This window comes from Desmodus rotundus, chromosome 2 (genome assembly GCF_022682495.2).
Source record: "Desmodus rotundus isolate HL8 chromosome 2, HLdesRot8A.1, whole genome shotgun sequence".
NCBI classification, from domain to species: domain Eukaryota; kingdom Metazoa; phylum Chordata; class Mammalia; order Chiroptera; family Phyllostomidae; genus Desmodus; species Desmodus rotundus.
This window is the reverse complement of record NC_071388.1, coordinates 87,105,546-87,121,654: the sequence shown is the minus strand read 5'-3', so window position 1 is coordinate 87,121,654 and position 16,109 is coordinate 87,105,546. Positions and strand designations below refer to the sequence as shown.

The window sequence follows — 16,109 nt, the reverse complement described above, 5'->3', positions numbered from 1 at the left end:
CAAACACTATAGTCTAGATGGTCTTTGCAACATTTTATAGGTAAGGAACCTGAAACTCAGGGAATTTATACTACTTGTATAAGATCTCCCAGGTAAATATTAAAAGCAGAGTCTTAATTAATGTCAGGTTGACTTCAAAAGCCATGATGTTAAAAACAATTGAAAGAACTGAAATTGATTTTTAAAAATACATCAATGAATGTAATTTATTATTCTCTGTTTTTAAAAAAGGTTTAGTCAAGGGACATGCATAAAAAATTGGGACAACTGTAGCTGAACACCAAAAAAAATTTATTTTCCTCTATACTGCTTACAGGCAATAGGTTCATTTATGGTAGGCCAGAGGCAGTAAGGGTTTGTACAATTGAAAAAAAAATCTTTAAAAAAAAGTCTTAAAAAAAATTAAAAGCCTGCTACTGTCTTTTAGCGGAGTGATCAACTGACCATTCATTATAAGCAAACAATTCCCCACAGCAGTTTGTATGGTGGAAAAATGATGTGGAAATGTGTAAATAAATTTCAATGTACAAACTATCAAAAATGAGAATTGGAAAACCCACTTGTTTCTCGACCCCGCATAAATCTCCACAGGATTATCAGTAGAATCAACGGAAGAATGGATATTGTCCAGATGCTGATCGTTGTCCTGGTTTCTACCTTAAATTACTTCACTTCTGTGGTCCAACTCACCTTTCTAACTCAGGTGAAAATATTGTCTGCCTTCATAAAATATTTTAATTAAAAATTAAAATATATTCATTTTAAGTGATTATATAAAGAAAGGTACTGCTCTTAGCTCATTCTTTCCTACAAACTAAGGAAGCTTTTCAAAGAAGATATCTGATGATGGGTCATTTGCACATCCGATATAAACTTTGAAAAATATTTTATTATAAAAGTAATCAGTAAAATCATTACTAATGAAAAAGCGTTGCTTGCCTGAACTTTTCTCTGAGGCATAGAAATGATATAATAGAGATCCTAGAAGAGTGCTGGGTTCCTGCCCGAGGACATTTGGTCAACAACGCAAAAGCCGCATGCACTGGTGGAAACCGTTTTGGACAGAGAATTAGAAAAACTGAGCACTTATCCATGATTTTGCTATTAAATAGATGTGTGACCTCAGCTCTGCCACTGTTCTAGTGCCTCTCACTTGTTTTCAAACCCACATAGCAATGGTGCCTCCCTCTTCATATTTTATGTCAGCATTGTCAGCATTGAAGAAGACACTCCTGAGAACCAAGGACTCACCCAGAATCTGACCATTGTTTTAAATTAGCTGTATGCAATTTTTCTTGGTTACATGTACCTAACTTAGTTTAGTTAACTTCATTTTATTTCTTTTCATCTGTAAAGAGAAAACATATTTATCTTTCGTATTTGTTTATTACCACCTAAATGTTCTGTCCCTATTATTTTTTATGATTCTAGAATATTAAGACCCCTCCCCCAAATTGTTGAACTTCCTTTTTTTTCTTTTCTTTTATTGCTGTTCTTTTCCAGTTGTCCCAATTTTCCCCCACTGTTCTCCCCTGCCCTGCCCTCCCCCTCAGTCAGTCCCTACACTGTTGTCCTTGTCCATGGGTCCTTTATACATGTTCCTAGACTTGATCCTTCCCCTTCTTTACCCCGTTACCCTCCTCCCCTCTCCTCTCTGGTCACGGTCAGTTTGTTCTTTATTTCCATGTCTTTGGTTCTATTTTGCTTGCTTGTTTGTTTTGTTGATTAGGTTCCACTTATAGGTGAGATCATATGGTATTTGTCCCTCAACGCCTGGCTTATTTCACTTAGCATAATGCTCTCCAGTTCCATCCATGCTGTCGTGAAGGGTAGGAGCTCCTTTTTCCTTTCTGCTGTGTAGTATTCCATTGTGTAAATGTACCAAAATTTTTTGATCCACTCATTTACTAATGAGCACTTTCATTTTTCTACCCCTTCATCCATCATCCATCATGCATCCATCCATCCATTCAATCCATTCATGCATTCATTGCACATATATTGAATGCCTACATTGTGCAAAGATTGTGCTTTTGCTGGGCATTGCACTATTTCAATAATGCAAAGGAGGGTAAAATTCATGGTTAAAACTGCTGCCCTGCTTGTTGAAAAGAAAAGCAGACAGTGGCAGGTCCTCTTGACCTTCCCTCCTCGCCCCTGGGAATATTTAAAAACAAGCCCATGGTTCAGTCTATTGCCTTTTCAGTTTCCTTTTTGTCTCAAAGAGCTGTCTGTATTTTAGAGGCCCTGACTGATGCTGAGAAGTTTGAGTAGGCTTGGGTGGAACCTTGAAGAGCTAGTCTTCAATTTTCTCATCACACATCAGAATAGGCTAATTTTATAGGTTGTTCCACTGGAAGAGGAAAAATATGTTTTATCAGGACAATGTCTTCCTACTCTATAACTTAAGGCAGAGATAAAGTTAAGACTGGGAATCTTTTACATTTCTAATATGATTATATTCTTAAATTAAAAGAACCCGTAGGGTGAAAAATGTATCAAATAGATTTTCTACAGATAAAAATATCCTGATGGATAACATTTTATAAAATTGTCTGCTGTTGTTTTCCAGTTGAATCAGTCTCAATTCAGCAGGCCCCCTATGGCTATTTCTCAAAACGTCTTACCTTGTCGCTGCTTTTCCAGACAGTGGGAAATGTTGAAGATCAGTGATATAAGCAAAGCTAAAACCAAGGAGACTAGAATTGCCCAGACATAAAACTGGCATCCAGAGTTTGCTGCAAAACAGAACAAACATACTTTTAATATAGGTACTGGACTTATGGGGGAATCACTTCATAAACCATATAGAGGTCTAATTGCTATGCTGTACATCTGAGGTTAATATAAAATAATACTGAATGTCAACTGTAAGTGAAAAATAAAAAGAAATAAAATAAAATGTGCTGTCAGATCAAATATGTATATAGTAGCTGCTTACCTATTTGTTTTGAACTAGATATTTACACAATTAAAACTATTGAATTTATTCACAAAAAAGGACAAATCCTCTGTCAAGAAATTAATTAACATTGAAAGCCAAAGACACCTTGCAGATTTCAAAATGGGTATTGGAAAAGGTCCCTGCATTCAACATGGGCAACAGGAAGCATTCTTAGTGTTAATGACAAAGAAAATATTTTTGGACTGGCTACTAAAATTTGACAACCAGTGACTGATCATAAAAACTTTGGTTGAAAATCAAGAATATCCAAGTTACTCAGAATAATACTTTGCTATACTTTTGCCCTTTGTTTCATCCTTAGACTACAATCATACTTGCTTTCATTATTTGTGCAAAACTACTTACTCCCTCCTGTTATTCCCAGTAGTATAAGATACTGTGCATTGGGATAAATCATTAATTCTGGAATCACAGACACCCAGTTTTGTCAACAGTGGCCATAAAGAGCTTTTCTCATGTTATTTAGATCCCCATGAATGGATAGTGGAGAATTCATCATGTTTCCCTTTCTCTTCTGCAAAGGCTCCTTTTTTCATTCCTGAGCCATAAAGGGGTTTCTATGGGATATAATTGCCTATTAGTTGCCATTGATTATTTATGGCAATCTTTACACATACATGAGTGACTACTAAAATAATTAGTTTGATTTTATATATATAACATATATTACACATAAATTACACAACTTACTATATATAAAATTATTTATATGTGTATATATAATATATAACATATACACATATTACATATTAGCATAATTATATATATTAACCTAATATATATGAGTCTAATATTATAATCAGCCTTTAGATTACAATATACATATATAAAATTAGGTTAATTATCTTAGTAGTCATATATCCATGTGAGTGCTGACCCCAGAAAAGTGACTTGTGATTCTATAATACTGCATATTTATGGGTTCAACCAGTGTTAATTAGACGTCTCTTCTGTGCCAGAAGCTATGCCCTATGTCAGGAACCAAAGATAAAGGAAACAGCATCTTGCTCTCAAGGAACTCTCTGTTTAGTTGGGGTGGGGAAGGGGCAAAAATGTGTAGACACATAACTAGAAATTCGGGAAATGCAGTCTGTAAATAGCTACAGCAGAGACAGTGTACCTTCCAGTCCCAACTCCCTGTGACTACCCAAAATACAAAACCATTTTAAGCTCTTTCAAAAAGTCCAGATACTGACATGAAACACAATAAATAGAACAAGCAAAACCTTAATAGGAGGAAAATTAATTTTGCTTCCCTAATCTGTCTTTAAATCATCTAATAAAGAATACATAAACCCAAATGTTCTTTGTGCTGCTCTATTTTACTTATAATCTTTACCTCAAATTTGACATTTGAATGGCTGATCATTTTCTTTTTTTAAGTATATTTTACTGATTATGCTATTTCAGTTTTCCCAATTTTCCCCCTTTATCCCCCCTCTGCCCTGCACACCCCAACCATCCAGCATTCCCCCCCTTAGTTCATGTTCATGGGTTGTACATATAAGTTCTTTGAAATCTCTGTTTGCTATACCATTCTTAACCTCTCCGTGTCTATTTTATGCCTACCAATTATGCTTCTTATTCCCTGTAACTTCCCCCCCTATTCTTCCCCTCCCCCTCCCCACAGAAATCCCTCCATGTGATGTCCATTTCTCTGATTCTGTTCCTGGTCTAGTTGTTTGTTTAGTTTTTGTTTTCATTGTTGTTTTGTCTTTAGGTTCAGTTGTTGATAGTTGTGAGTTTGTTGTCATTTTACTGTTCATAGTTTTTGATTTTCTTCAATTTCTTAGATAAGTCCCTTTACCATTTCATATAATAGGGGCTTGGTGATGATGAATGGCTATCATTTTCTTTGAATACCTGTTGTCCTTGCCATGGTTGGTGAATGGACTTTAGTGGTCCTGTGTATTTTGGTTGGCTTTATTTATTTATTGGTATTTATTTATTCATTTATTTATTTCATTTGTATTGCCTTCACTGGGGTGACACTGGCTGACAAATGTGTACAGGTTTCAGGCACAAAATTGTGCATCACATCATCTGTGCCTGTAGTGTGTTCCCAACTCCAAGTCAAGTCCCCGTCCATCACCCTTGTCCCTCCTGTGCCTTCCTCCACCTCAGCAATCACCACACTGTTGTCCACCTGCTCTCCAAGCATACAGATGATTAAATACGAAATGCATATCTATGTATTCATGATATAGATATACATATGCATATAATTTACATGTCATTCTTATATACATTGCTTTTGTTTGAACTGGTCTGTGGCTCTTCTAACACCAGAAAATCTGCCTACTAATGTTTGCTGCCTGCCCTCCAATTTTGTACTGTGTTAGTTAAATGACCAAGATACTGTACGTTGCACAAAAGATGGGATGATTTCTGCCTTCTACTCTGCAATGACGGACATAAAATATATGATTTATAAAAAAATTTCAAGAATTAATAAATAGGAAAAGTTAAATGATAATGGTAGGAAAATGTGTGAATTTCTTTCTTTAAATTTTTTTTATATTACATAAAGTAAAAGAAAATTGAGAAGACTTGAATATCTTTTATCTTCCTTAATAGCACTACCAATTAATTTGTTTAAAACACTAAGGTTTGGAGGGGACTAACTTATTCCCTAAGAACATAATCCTATAAATGTTTATGAGGATTCTATAACATAATATTTATTAACTTTTAAATATAATAATCCTAGGTATTATATGATACTCCACATATTCCTAGAATTATTTATTTACTATTTATGTTTAATTATATATTTTGAAAAAGCCACAAGTGACTTCTGAGTGTAAATTTAAAAAATTCCAGCCATACCAGAATATAAAATAACATGGAAGTTCCTTTATTAATACATAAATGGGACACTAATATTAAGCTAATTGGCTTTTTAAAAATATTACCACTGTATTTGGGAGATATTTACCATGCTAGTATGTTAATTTTAGCACTTGCATAGAATTCCACAGTATTTGCTATAATATAATTCATCTACTCATTTCTTTAAGAGGAACGTTCTGATGTTTTAAAGTGTTTTTCTCCTATAAACAAAATACCAAACACTCCATTGGACATTTTATGCATATGTGGGCTATTTGTAGAGGAGGTTCCTGAGAATAGAACTGCTGTGTCAAAGGGAATTTTTAAAGTACTCTTTCAGGGAGCAATTGATCCCCACCTCCCATTGGTAATAATTCCTCTCAGGCGGTTGCTTTAACATAATTGTGGGAGACGGGGCCAGCAAGCTGTCTCACTTGTCAGATGGGTCTCAGTTTCCCTCTTTGCTGTCACAATATAACAATTTTACAAAAAAAAATTAATTTCTGATTTCTATCATTAAATTAATGATATTTATTATTAAAGACTTTTCTTTTTGTGTATGTCATGGAACCATAGTCTAGGTACAGTTCTAAGTCTTTTCACATTCTAAAGCAATATGAGGGCACACACTATATTTTTCTATTAAAAAACAGAAAAAATATTTCAGGTTATTTAGGAAGCCAAAGTAGACTGTATTCATTCACTCTCTAAAGTCATTGTATTTGGGGACATTTAAATAAATGAACTTTAACTGTTACATCATCCATGTTGAATGATATATGACAATTAGTAAACTCAGATAAGCAAAAGCAAAAAGATAAGAATCAACCCCAATCTTATTATCCAGAGACAATCACTGTGCAGTTTGTTTAATTTATCTCCAAACTTATTATTCTCTGTGTAGAAATTATTGAAGATGTAGACATAGGAATCAATTATATGGACTATACCGTTATTTACTTTCCACAGTGTGCTGCTTTTCCTCTCTCAAAATATGCTTCCATTCCCTTTAGTGGCCCTGTATTCCACTGCATGGGTTTTCCATAATTTATTTAAACAATCCTTTATTGTAAAATATTTAAGTTGCCTCTAATTTTTGGTTATATAAACAATGTTGTGATGAATATCTTTAGCTAAAGCTATATACTCGTCTTAGGTTTTTTAGGTAAAAATTCTTGAAGATGAATTGCTGGGTCAAAGGATATACACATTTTAAAGGATTTTGATATCTTGATGTTCATGGTTTTAAAACACCATACTAAGCTAACTGTTCTCAGGTCAGTCTGCCCTCTTTCACATTAGTTCAATTGGCCCTGACATTGTATTTATCGCTCTTGTTTAATCCACACTACATCAGCTACCACTCAGGATCTAGCCCGCTCCTTCCACACACTGTCCTCACACATTCCACTCCTCCATGATTTCTGGAGAAAGTTGTCTCCTTGTCTTCTTTCTGAAGTCTATGACATCGGTCTTTCAAAAGAAGGTGCCTGTTCCTAGTTCTGCCCTAAATATACAGGACATCACACTTTCTTTCCTTACCGTGATCTATTTCTACAAGATGTTATTTTGGGTTTCTTTAGGCTGCAAGTCTTTTAGGACTTGCCTGCCATACCTGCCCAATACAGTAACACACCATGTTCCAGCCATTCTGAAGCACTTGCAATTTTCAATAGACATCATATTTACCATTTTGTTTCTTTATGTCTCTGTGCATTTGTTCCTTTGTCTGAAATACCTCTCACCTCATCTATTCCTAACCATCCTTCAAGTCTACCTTCTCTCTGATGCATTCACTCAGTGCTGCCCATCCCCCACCAAGGGACATCCTATATATCCCTCTATATTTCAACAAGTATTGACCTAATCATTTATATACAAAAACCTGTCCCCAGTAGTCTCTTAAGTTCCCAAGAGACAGAAAAATTGTCATATTTATCTTCAACTTCATGCCTCATTTCTTCATTGTACCTATTTTTATGGGAATTAAATGAATTAAAAATTATGTAATGAGGTTTGGAGAGTAGTGTTTCTCTCTAATATTTAATGCTCAATAATATTAGCTATTGTTTTTCTTTTTATTATTATCTTACTACTAGTAAGGCTCCTACCATCATTTCTGCAACCTATTCAGCCCAAAGTAGGTGCTCACTAAACATGTGTCAACTAAATAAATGAAAAGTGGAGAAAAGAAGAGTAATGTATTGATGGGCCGACAGAAATGTTCTGACCAAGTGTGAGGTCTACAAAGATCCACAACCCAAGAAAGATGTAATGAAGATTCTATTACATTTGTCTACAGTGCTATTGAGAAAGGACCTTCCTCCCAGAAGCTGGGGAATAGAACCTGTGAGAGAAGAGGAACGCATTAGTCCTCTGTGGCTCTGGTGAAAGTTCTCATCAACAAATCCTAATTCTCTCTTCCGTGAATCTGTGTTTACAAAAAACCTACTGAGAATTAGTTTGTTTCTTAGGAAGCATGATACAAGAAAGTTGGTGCTAGCAGCTTGCTATCTGGCTAGATTTATGGGACTAGTTACCACTATAAATAAGAGATTTTATTTTCTTTTTTAAAAATCACTGGGGAGTTGTAGTAGAGTGAGTACGATCTCTGGAAAAGAAATTTAGGAAATACCACTAGTTGAGATAAGCTGTATGAGCCCAATCACAACCCTAGGAAATATGTGTTTGTATAAAATTGGGATGTTAATAACCTGAGCAGGGAGAATCTCATCATAGACAATGTCATAATTTTAAGAAGCTTAAAACGGGATGTGCTTTCATTCTCTTCTTTTCAACGTTTACCTTAAGGACCTACTATGTTCATTTGTACTTGTTAAGTGTACATCCTCCAACTACGAGGACAGAAAAATGGGTTTTTCTTATATGCTGATAACATGGTTTTACCTTTATAAAACCAGTCATGAAATAGTTGTTCTTTCTAGCTACTATTAAGGAAAGAGTGGCTCTTTTTGGCAGATGTGCATCTTCTTTCAGCCTAGTAATTATAAATCACGGTATAGTGTAGTATAGCACAGTGGAGTATGACTTGCCTAAGGGTACATTTCACAACTAATTTATTACTATGGAGTTAACCAGAAAGTTGCATTGCTTAAGAGTAAACACTTAATAAATGTCTTAATAGTTTACCTTTGGCCAAATTGGATGATTGGTAACCTTGGTTTAGACATAGTCCAGTCTAGAAATTATGATATCAACTCTCTATGACATATGCTTTGTGACCTTGACCATTCACTCACACATATACTGAAAAGATGCAAAACTGATTATGGAAAGAAATTTTGACCCTGCCTATAACTTCTCCCTGTATCTACCTCTGAGTAGAGGTAGAATGGGCTTCAGTGACTTTTTGTACCGGGACATATCCCAGTTATATTCCTGAGATGTCATGAGAGAATATCAGACTTTCTTTCATCTCAGCTGATCATCAGCCTTAAAATGGTAGCAGAGATCCAAACTTAGGGTCGTAGTGAGAAAATAAAAATTAAAACTCTCTGCTGCTCTTTTTTTTTTTTCTTACATTTTCTATATTTTCTGCCTTTGTTATCAGGGCAAAATAAATCTCATTTTAAGGAAAAGAACCAACTATATGGAAACATGCTTTCTTTTTTTTTTTTAAAGATTTTATCTATTATTTTTAGAGATAGGGGAAAGGAGGGAGAAGGGGAGAGAAACATCAATGTGTGGTTGCCTGTCGAACGCCCCCTACTGGGACCTGGTCCGCAACCCAGGCATGTGCCCTGACTGGGAATTGAACTGGCGACCCTTTGTTTCTCAGGCCGGCACTCAATCCATTGAGCCACACCAGCCAGGGCGCAACTATGTGAAACTTGCCATTGAATTAATTAATTATAGGGATGCTAGGAACTGTAAGATATTGTTTGATACATCACTGCGCAATTTCAGGTATAAGAAACTGCGATCTCCTCAAAACCTGGAACGTTTTTATGCTTATAGTCCATGTGCATATTGTCACTGGTCATGTGTCTGTATTTCTGTATCATTTGACACAATCTACCATAACTATCAGGGATTATATGATACTCTTTTTTGTGAACTAATTGTATCCCTTGCTCCTTAGTTTCTCTTTGCCTTGATTTATTTGGTTATCTTTCATACTGTTCTCTATATTTCTAATACCTCTCTTTCTGGAGGAGGGGTAAAAGATTAGGTAAATACATAGGAAATAATAACAAACCTCTAGAATTTATCATTCCTGAGAGAACAATAAAATCATACTTCTTCCTACTTAGTGTTTTTTTTTTTCTGTTTTTCACATCTAGTATTTAGTATATACTCAATAAATAGTTGTGGTTTGGGTAAATAAAATATAGCACAGTATAAAAAATATATACTTCAAGGCAGTATGCAGAAAGCCCTAATCTTATTTTTAAAATACACTGATTTTTTTAGCTATACATTATCTATCATTTGCACAAAATTATATTTTGATTATAATTTTCTCTTTTACCTTTTTAATTAAAGGAAGCACTGAAAAAGTTGTATTAGTCCATCAATTGCTGCAAGAAGACAACTTCCCTCTCAGCTATAAACAAACAGCTAAATCAGTCTCACAAGCCTACATTTCATGTAAAAGCTTCAAGGAAAGACCTTATACTTTTCATGAAATGTCAACAACACTAAGGCAAAAACGTGGACCACACTGTACATTCCTCTAGGGCTGGGTTTTATCATTTACTGTAACGGTAAATTTGTTTCACATAACCAATTTAAACCACAGGCTAACTTCTAATGTGTAAATTTGGTTTAGCGTGGTCTCCAGTTTTCCTCTGATGTTAGGAGTCTATGTTCCAATTGAACTCTTTTTCCCCCAAGGTTTTTTTTTCTTTATAATGTGATTTGAGTTTTACATAGGAGGATTTTTATTTAGGAGCTTTGCATTTTGTAACAGTCTTGATATCTTTCATAATCTTTGGTTGCCAACCATAAATACCCCCATTTTGAAAAACAAAGCAAAACACACAGAGATGAAAATATATTGAGTAGCCACATGGTGAAGATTTTCAACTTGAACGGGAGATCTGTGTAAATGTTCACACAGACACACACCACTTCGTCTTTCCCTTACCCAGTTATTTTCCATGTGCAATATGAATATTTCTAGATCCATGTGGGTATCAATTCAGTAGAGACAGTGCCTGTTATAATACTGAATGTGCAAAGTGCTCAAAAATTCCTGCCCAACAAATGCAATCTTTAGTGTCTTTATTCATTAATTTTAGTTACTTTCATTTTATAGCTTTTATCAATTTAAAAAGAACTCCCACATAATTGTGAATTTAGCTATTCACACTGTTAAAAAGCCAAAGGCCTCAAGAAGTCATTAGTGAGGTAATGGCAACCAGGAAAGCCATGATTTAAGTTTCTATTAGCTTCCAACTGCCAGAGGCTAATGGATATAGGTTTAATTATAAGAACTCTGACTCCCTGAAAACCAATAGTACTTGGTAGGCACTGTATTTAAAATTCACAATTACGTGTGTTCTGGAAGGAAACTCAACTTAGCAAATGTGATGTCTTTCTGCTTGCAGATTTAATTCTTACAGGAGCCTTTACTTAAACAAGTAACAATAGAAAAGTAATAAATGTAATGCCTTAATTGCTTCTTCTTCAGGGGTTCTGTAACTGAGACAAGTGTGTGAGTTTGTAGCATACAGGATATGGCTTCGCTTGATGGTTTCTCTTCTTGCCTCCTGAACTCTGTCAGAGAAGCCACTATCTCTTCCTTGCACTCCATGAATGTGTATGTGTATTTATTTCAGGCACCCCAGAAAATTCAAAGAAAAAGTTCAGATATAACAGTCCCGATAGGTTCTTCTCATGAGTTTTCTTACTGTGCTGATGGATTGGTGCCTAACTAGGCACGTCCGTGACTCTCTGAATGGGGCACGTTGTCACACAGCCTCCACCTCTGTCCTCCCCCGTGGCCTGTCACTAGAAGGCATTACAGTAGCTGGAGCACTGGGAGGGGTTCTCAGATCCAGTCCCAGGCTTTCAGGTAAATAAGATAATGTTTTTAATGGAAAAATAAAAACTTGTCAACCTTAAATGTCTATTATAAACAAAGGGCTATTTGAGGAGTGAGTGGTGTATGTGCAAGAGAGGCCACACAGGAGAGAGGGACAATAGCTGTATAGCCCATCGCAGTGTCTGTTGCAAACGGCGTGGAGAAAGGGAATGAGTGTAGTCACAGACTCGCTGTGGGACGTTCTGCTAACTGCCGAACCTCACTCCTGAAACCACTTCTAAAATGGGAGTTCGGATCCCCCTTTCCGTGATGTCAACATCCCTCCTTTTAGCACATCATGAATGCCCTTAACCGATACTTGCCAAATTTAATCGAGGAAAGCATACGGATATGAGTGAAGTGGAGGGTAGATCTTAAGACAATACGTTGGGATTCCTGTAGTCACTGTTATAATTAAACTTTAACTGTAGTTGGTAAACTTTAGAAATCCTATTGGGATGAAAGTAATGGCAAAAATCCCTGCTTTAGATGAATCTGTCTTCGTCTGTATTTAGCTGTCCCTTTTATGTACGTACCTCTTATTTCCTTTTGGATAAGTACCTTGGTGAGGCCCCCAGGTGACGGCATGGGTGTGTGGAAACTTTCATCTAACAAATTTCTTTCACTACTATGCTTTTTTAATGTCTTAAGAAGGTCTGTTATTTTTTTCTCTCTTCTTTTTAATTCAGGAATGCTGACAAAATTAAATGAAATTTAAAATGCCTGGAAAAGTGATCTACAATATTTATTATTAACTAGCAATTTGTGGACATTTATTTCTCTGCTGTGACCTTTAATTGACAATTTTTCCTGAGTTAACTTTCCTTAAAACCACTGCCAAACTATCTAAATTAAATAATCAAACATGATCTGTAACCTACCTTTATTTTAGAGAACATCTGAATTTAAAAGATGACTCATAAATCAGTCCTACCTACCTGACTTCTAAAAGAAAGGCTTTCATTTTTCTCAAAAAGGTGATTGAGGCCCAAGGGAAACGCAAACTGAATAAAGACAATGAAAATTCTGTTTTAGAAAAACAGCAATGTAACTACATTGGGAGTCATTGTTTAAATGAAATTAATGGTAGCCCAAAGGAGTTGTTTTCTCCACTTGGCTCAGCTAATATTGATTTTGTGTGACTGCAGAAACACAGTAGGAATTATGATACCAGCACATTTATTGATGCAGTGACTAGGAGGCACATAGGTAAAAGAAAAGGAAAGAATTGGGTTTTTCTTTTCATACATTGTTTTAATTAACTAGGAATTTCACTTTTTTGTTGTGTTCAAACATTTTCTTTTTTACTTCACCTATCTCAATGTAAAAAATATTATCATCTGATTGTCGTCTTATTTCACATTAAGGTTTTTGTTTTGTTTTAAGATCTTTGATGCTTCATGATGAATACTTTATATTTTTGTCTTTTTTGTGGAATTATAGAAGGTCTTAATTGACAATGGAGGGGTTCCCATATTACACCTGAAGGGAAAATCTAAATTACAAAATACTATGGGGGAGATTTTACCATATCCCTTATAAAATTATAATTAATTAATACCGGAAAGAGTTGAATGTCATATTCACCGACTTTGGCCTTCCTGAGTTCCCCATCACCATTAGCTCATGGCCATTGTTCCTAGTGCTACTGTGTTCATTTCTTGCAGGACACTAGCAACACTGGAAAAATTGTTTTTGTTCTTTGCTAATCTATGGACCCTGGAAAAGGAGGAGAGGCATGAAAACTGTATGTCAGCTTATGCTCCCATGTGATAAACCTAATCAATTGATTTTAAAATCCAGCAAACAAAACACTAGATGCAAATTCACAGAAATTATAAGATATATCTTAATAAATAGCTCATACTCATAAACATTAAAAGTACTCTAAGCACTCTAAGCAGAACAATTAAGCAAAAGATGTAATCAGACAATTTACAAGTGATAGAATTATAAACAGTTTAAAAACCCATGCAAAAATGTTCAACCTCATTATAATCAAAGTAATGCTTAATAAACAATGGGTTAGCCTGTTGTGCTTTTATTAGAAAAGATTTCTTTTTTAAAAATTAGATCAGCCTGTTAAGGAGAAATACTGCTAGGAAGAGAGTGAATTAGCATCACTCTTGGAAAAGCAATTTGGTAATGAAACTTAAAATGTTCACAACCTCTTACTCAGTAATTCCAATTCTAGAAATCTTTCCTAAAAAATAATCCTTAGAAGATGAGCTGTACAGATGCTCATCTTTCTGTCATTTAAAATATAAAAAAGAAAAACTGGATACTATATAAATGCTCAACAATAAACAAGTAACTAAGTAAACTATATTTAACCCAATAGAAGTTATTTTGTAAAATCATGTAAAATAATTAGGCAGGAGTTATTATAGAAAGGGAAATAGTTATGTTATAATGTTGGTGAAAAAAGGTGGATTATGATTTTATGTACATTATTATTTCAGTTTTGAAAACAAACCATGTAGAATCTATTGAAACAAAAATTGGGAGGAAACACAATGTACTATCTTGAATTTTATTACGAGATGGGAACTCTGTAATTTTTCCTTTTTCATACATATTTCTCAGTTGTCACCCTTAATAAATATGCATTTTCTCTTACCACAAAAAAACATTTATTAAAGAAATAAAAAGTATGTAAAAGAATGAGAGGGGAATGAACCATGAACGTGGCAGAGACACAGCCAATCAATGTGGAGTCAACTGTCACAGTCCATTGCACAGGCGATGGAACCCCCACTGGCCTCGGGGGATGATCCAGTTCCCAGACGCTAAGGAATTAGAATGTGGTTACTCCCAACCTGCTCTGTAACTGAACAAAACTAAAGAGGAATGTGTATGGTCAATGAAAGTTTCTTTAAAAATAACAATTCCTTTACATGTCATAGTGATTAAAGAAAAAACACTGAATAGCTTCAACTAGCTTTAGTAAAACACTTCCCAATTTTTTCTTTTAAAATAGTCATTTATACTGATTAATAGATTTCAAAATGTGTTCTAATTACACTAAAGGTTATCTCACATTTTAAAAATAATATATAAACTAATTGACTTTCCAAATCTTAAGTGTCTTTGCTGGGGACTTGAAAAGTTATTAAGTGAAATTTTAGGCATAGGAACGAAACAAAAAAAATTAAAAATTCTACTTACCCGGCATACTTCTTTTCTCAAGAACTCCTTATGTAGCCATAAGGCAAATGCCTGTTTTAAAAATGTTCCCACAAACTTTTGTTTCTAAGTAATTTTGCTTTGTTAGAAGAAGAATGGCAGTAAAACTTGTCTTTATCTCTAACTCAGTTTTTTCTCTCTTCTGTTTCTTAAAATCTTTTGTGTGTACTTTGTTCAGTTACAAACAGGAAATGTGGTGATGGAGGTTTCTAGACTTTTGATCTGAAACTAGTAGGCTTTTAATTTGTGTGTAACGTGAGAAAATCCCACAATACTCTGTACCCTGCTCTTTGGCTTTTTATCAATACCTAAACCTAATTTAAAAACTAAACAATAAAATCAAGTTATAAATTAGGAGTAATCTCCAATCTTTCTGGAAAGAATCCAGCAATATCCTCACTCATGAGTTTGCATGGAAATAAAATAAACTGTACTAAACTGGGAAGGAAACAATGAGAAGCCCCAGGTGTGCTCAGCTTCAGTTGTGTTTCTCTGAGGCATGACAGAAGAAAGGGAATTAGCACTTTCTGAAACTTTGTATGTCGGGCGCCTTCTTGACATTGTTCTACTAGGAGAATGGGTGCCTGCCCCTCTTCCCGCCCACCCTCACCTCAGCCCACGTGGGTGCCTCTGATCAATCCAGGTCCATTTGGCAGCAAGCTCCAGCTCTCGATCCCCACCTCAGAGTCTCAATAATGAGAAGTTTTAAATGTCAGTGAGCATAAGTATCTTATGTGGTACTAATTCAACATGCATATCCCCGAGGTCCTCTAAATCAGAATATTTGGAGTGGAGCCCAGGAACCTGCATTTTCCCAGGCACCCCCTGGTTATTTTAATACAGGTGCTCTGGACAATGCTCTGAAAAACTCCTATGTATACCAATGGTAGCATTTTATTTCTAACATTAGTCAGATAAAGATTGTCTCTCTATCGACACATGTGCTTTGTATGTATTTCTGTGCATGTATTTATCTGCTACATGTTGTCTGCCGATATGCGTATTTGCTTAGCAGTCCACTCATTTTCTTTAATTACAGAAGAATGGCAAACTTGAACCCAGTTGATTATAGAAGGA

The 16,109-nt window shown here is 35.2% G+C and overlaps 1 protein-coding gene across 1 annotated transcript in view; it reads right to left on the bottom strand.

The window, feature by feature from the left end:
* Positions 1-15,223, bottom strand: part of TRAT1 (T cell receptor associated transmembrane adaptor 1) — a 35,594-nt gene extending 20,371 nt beyond the window's left edge. The window contains exons 1-2 of the mRNA XM_045185949.3: positions 15,015-15,223; positions 2,628-2,738 (exon numbers count right to left, since the gene is read on the bottom strand). Coding sequence (XP_045041884.2) covers positions 2,628-2,738; positions 15,015-15,021 — 118 coding nt within the window. The 5' untranslated portion in view covers positions 15,022-15,223. The remainder of the gene's footprint in view (positions 1-2,627; positions 2,739-15,014) is intronic.
* Positions 15,224-16,109: the final 886 nt, after the last annotated feature.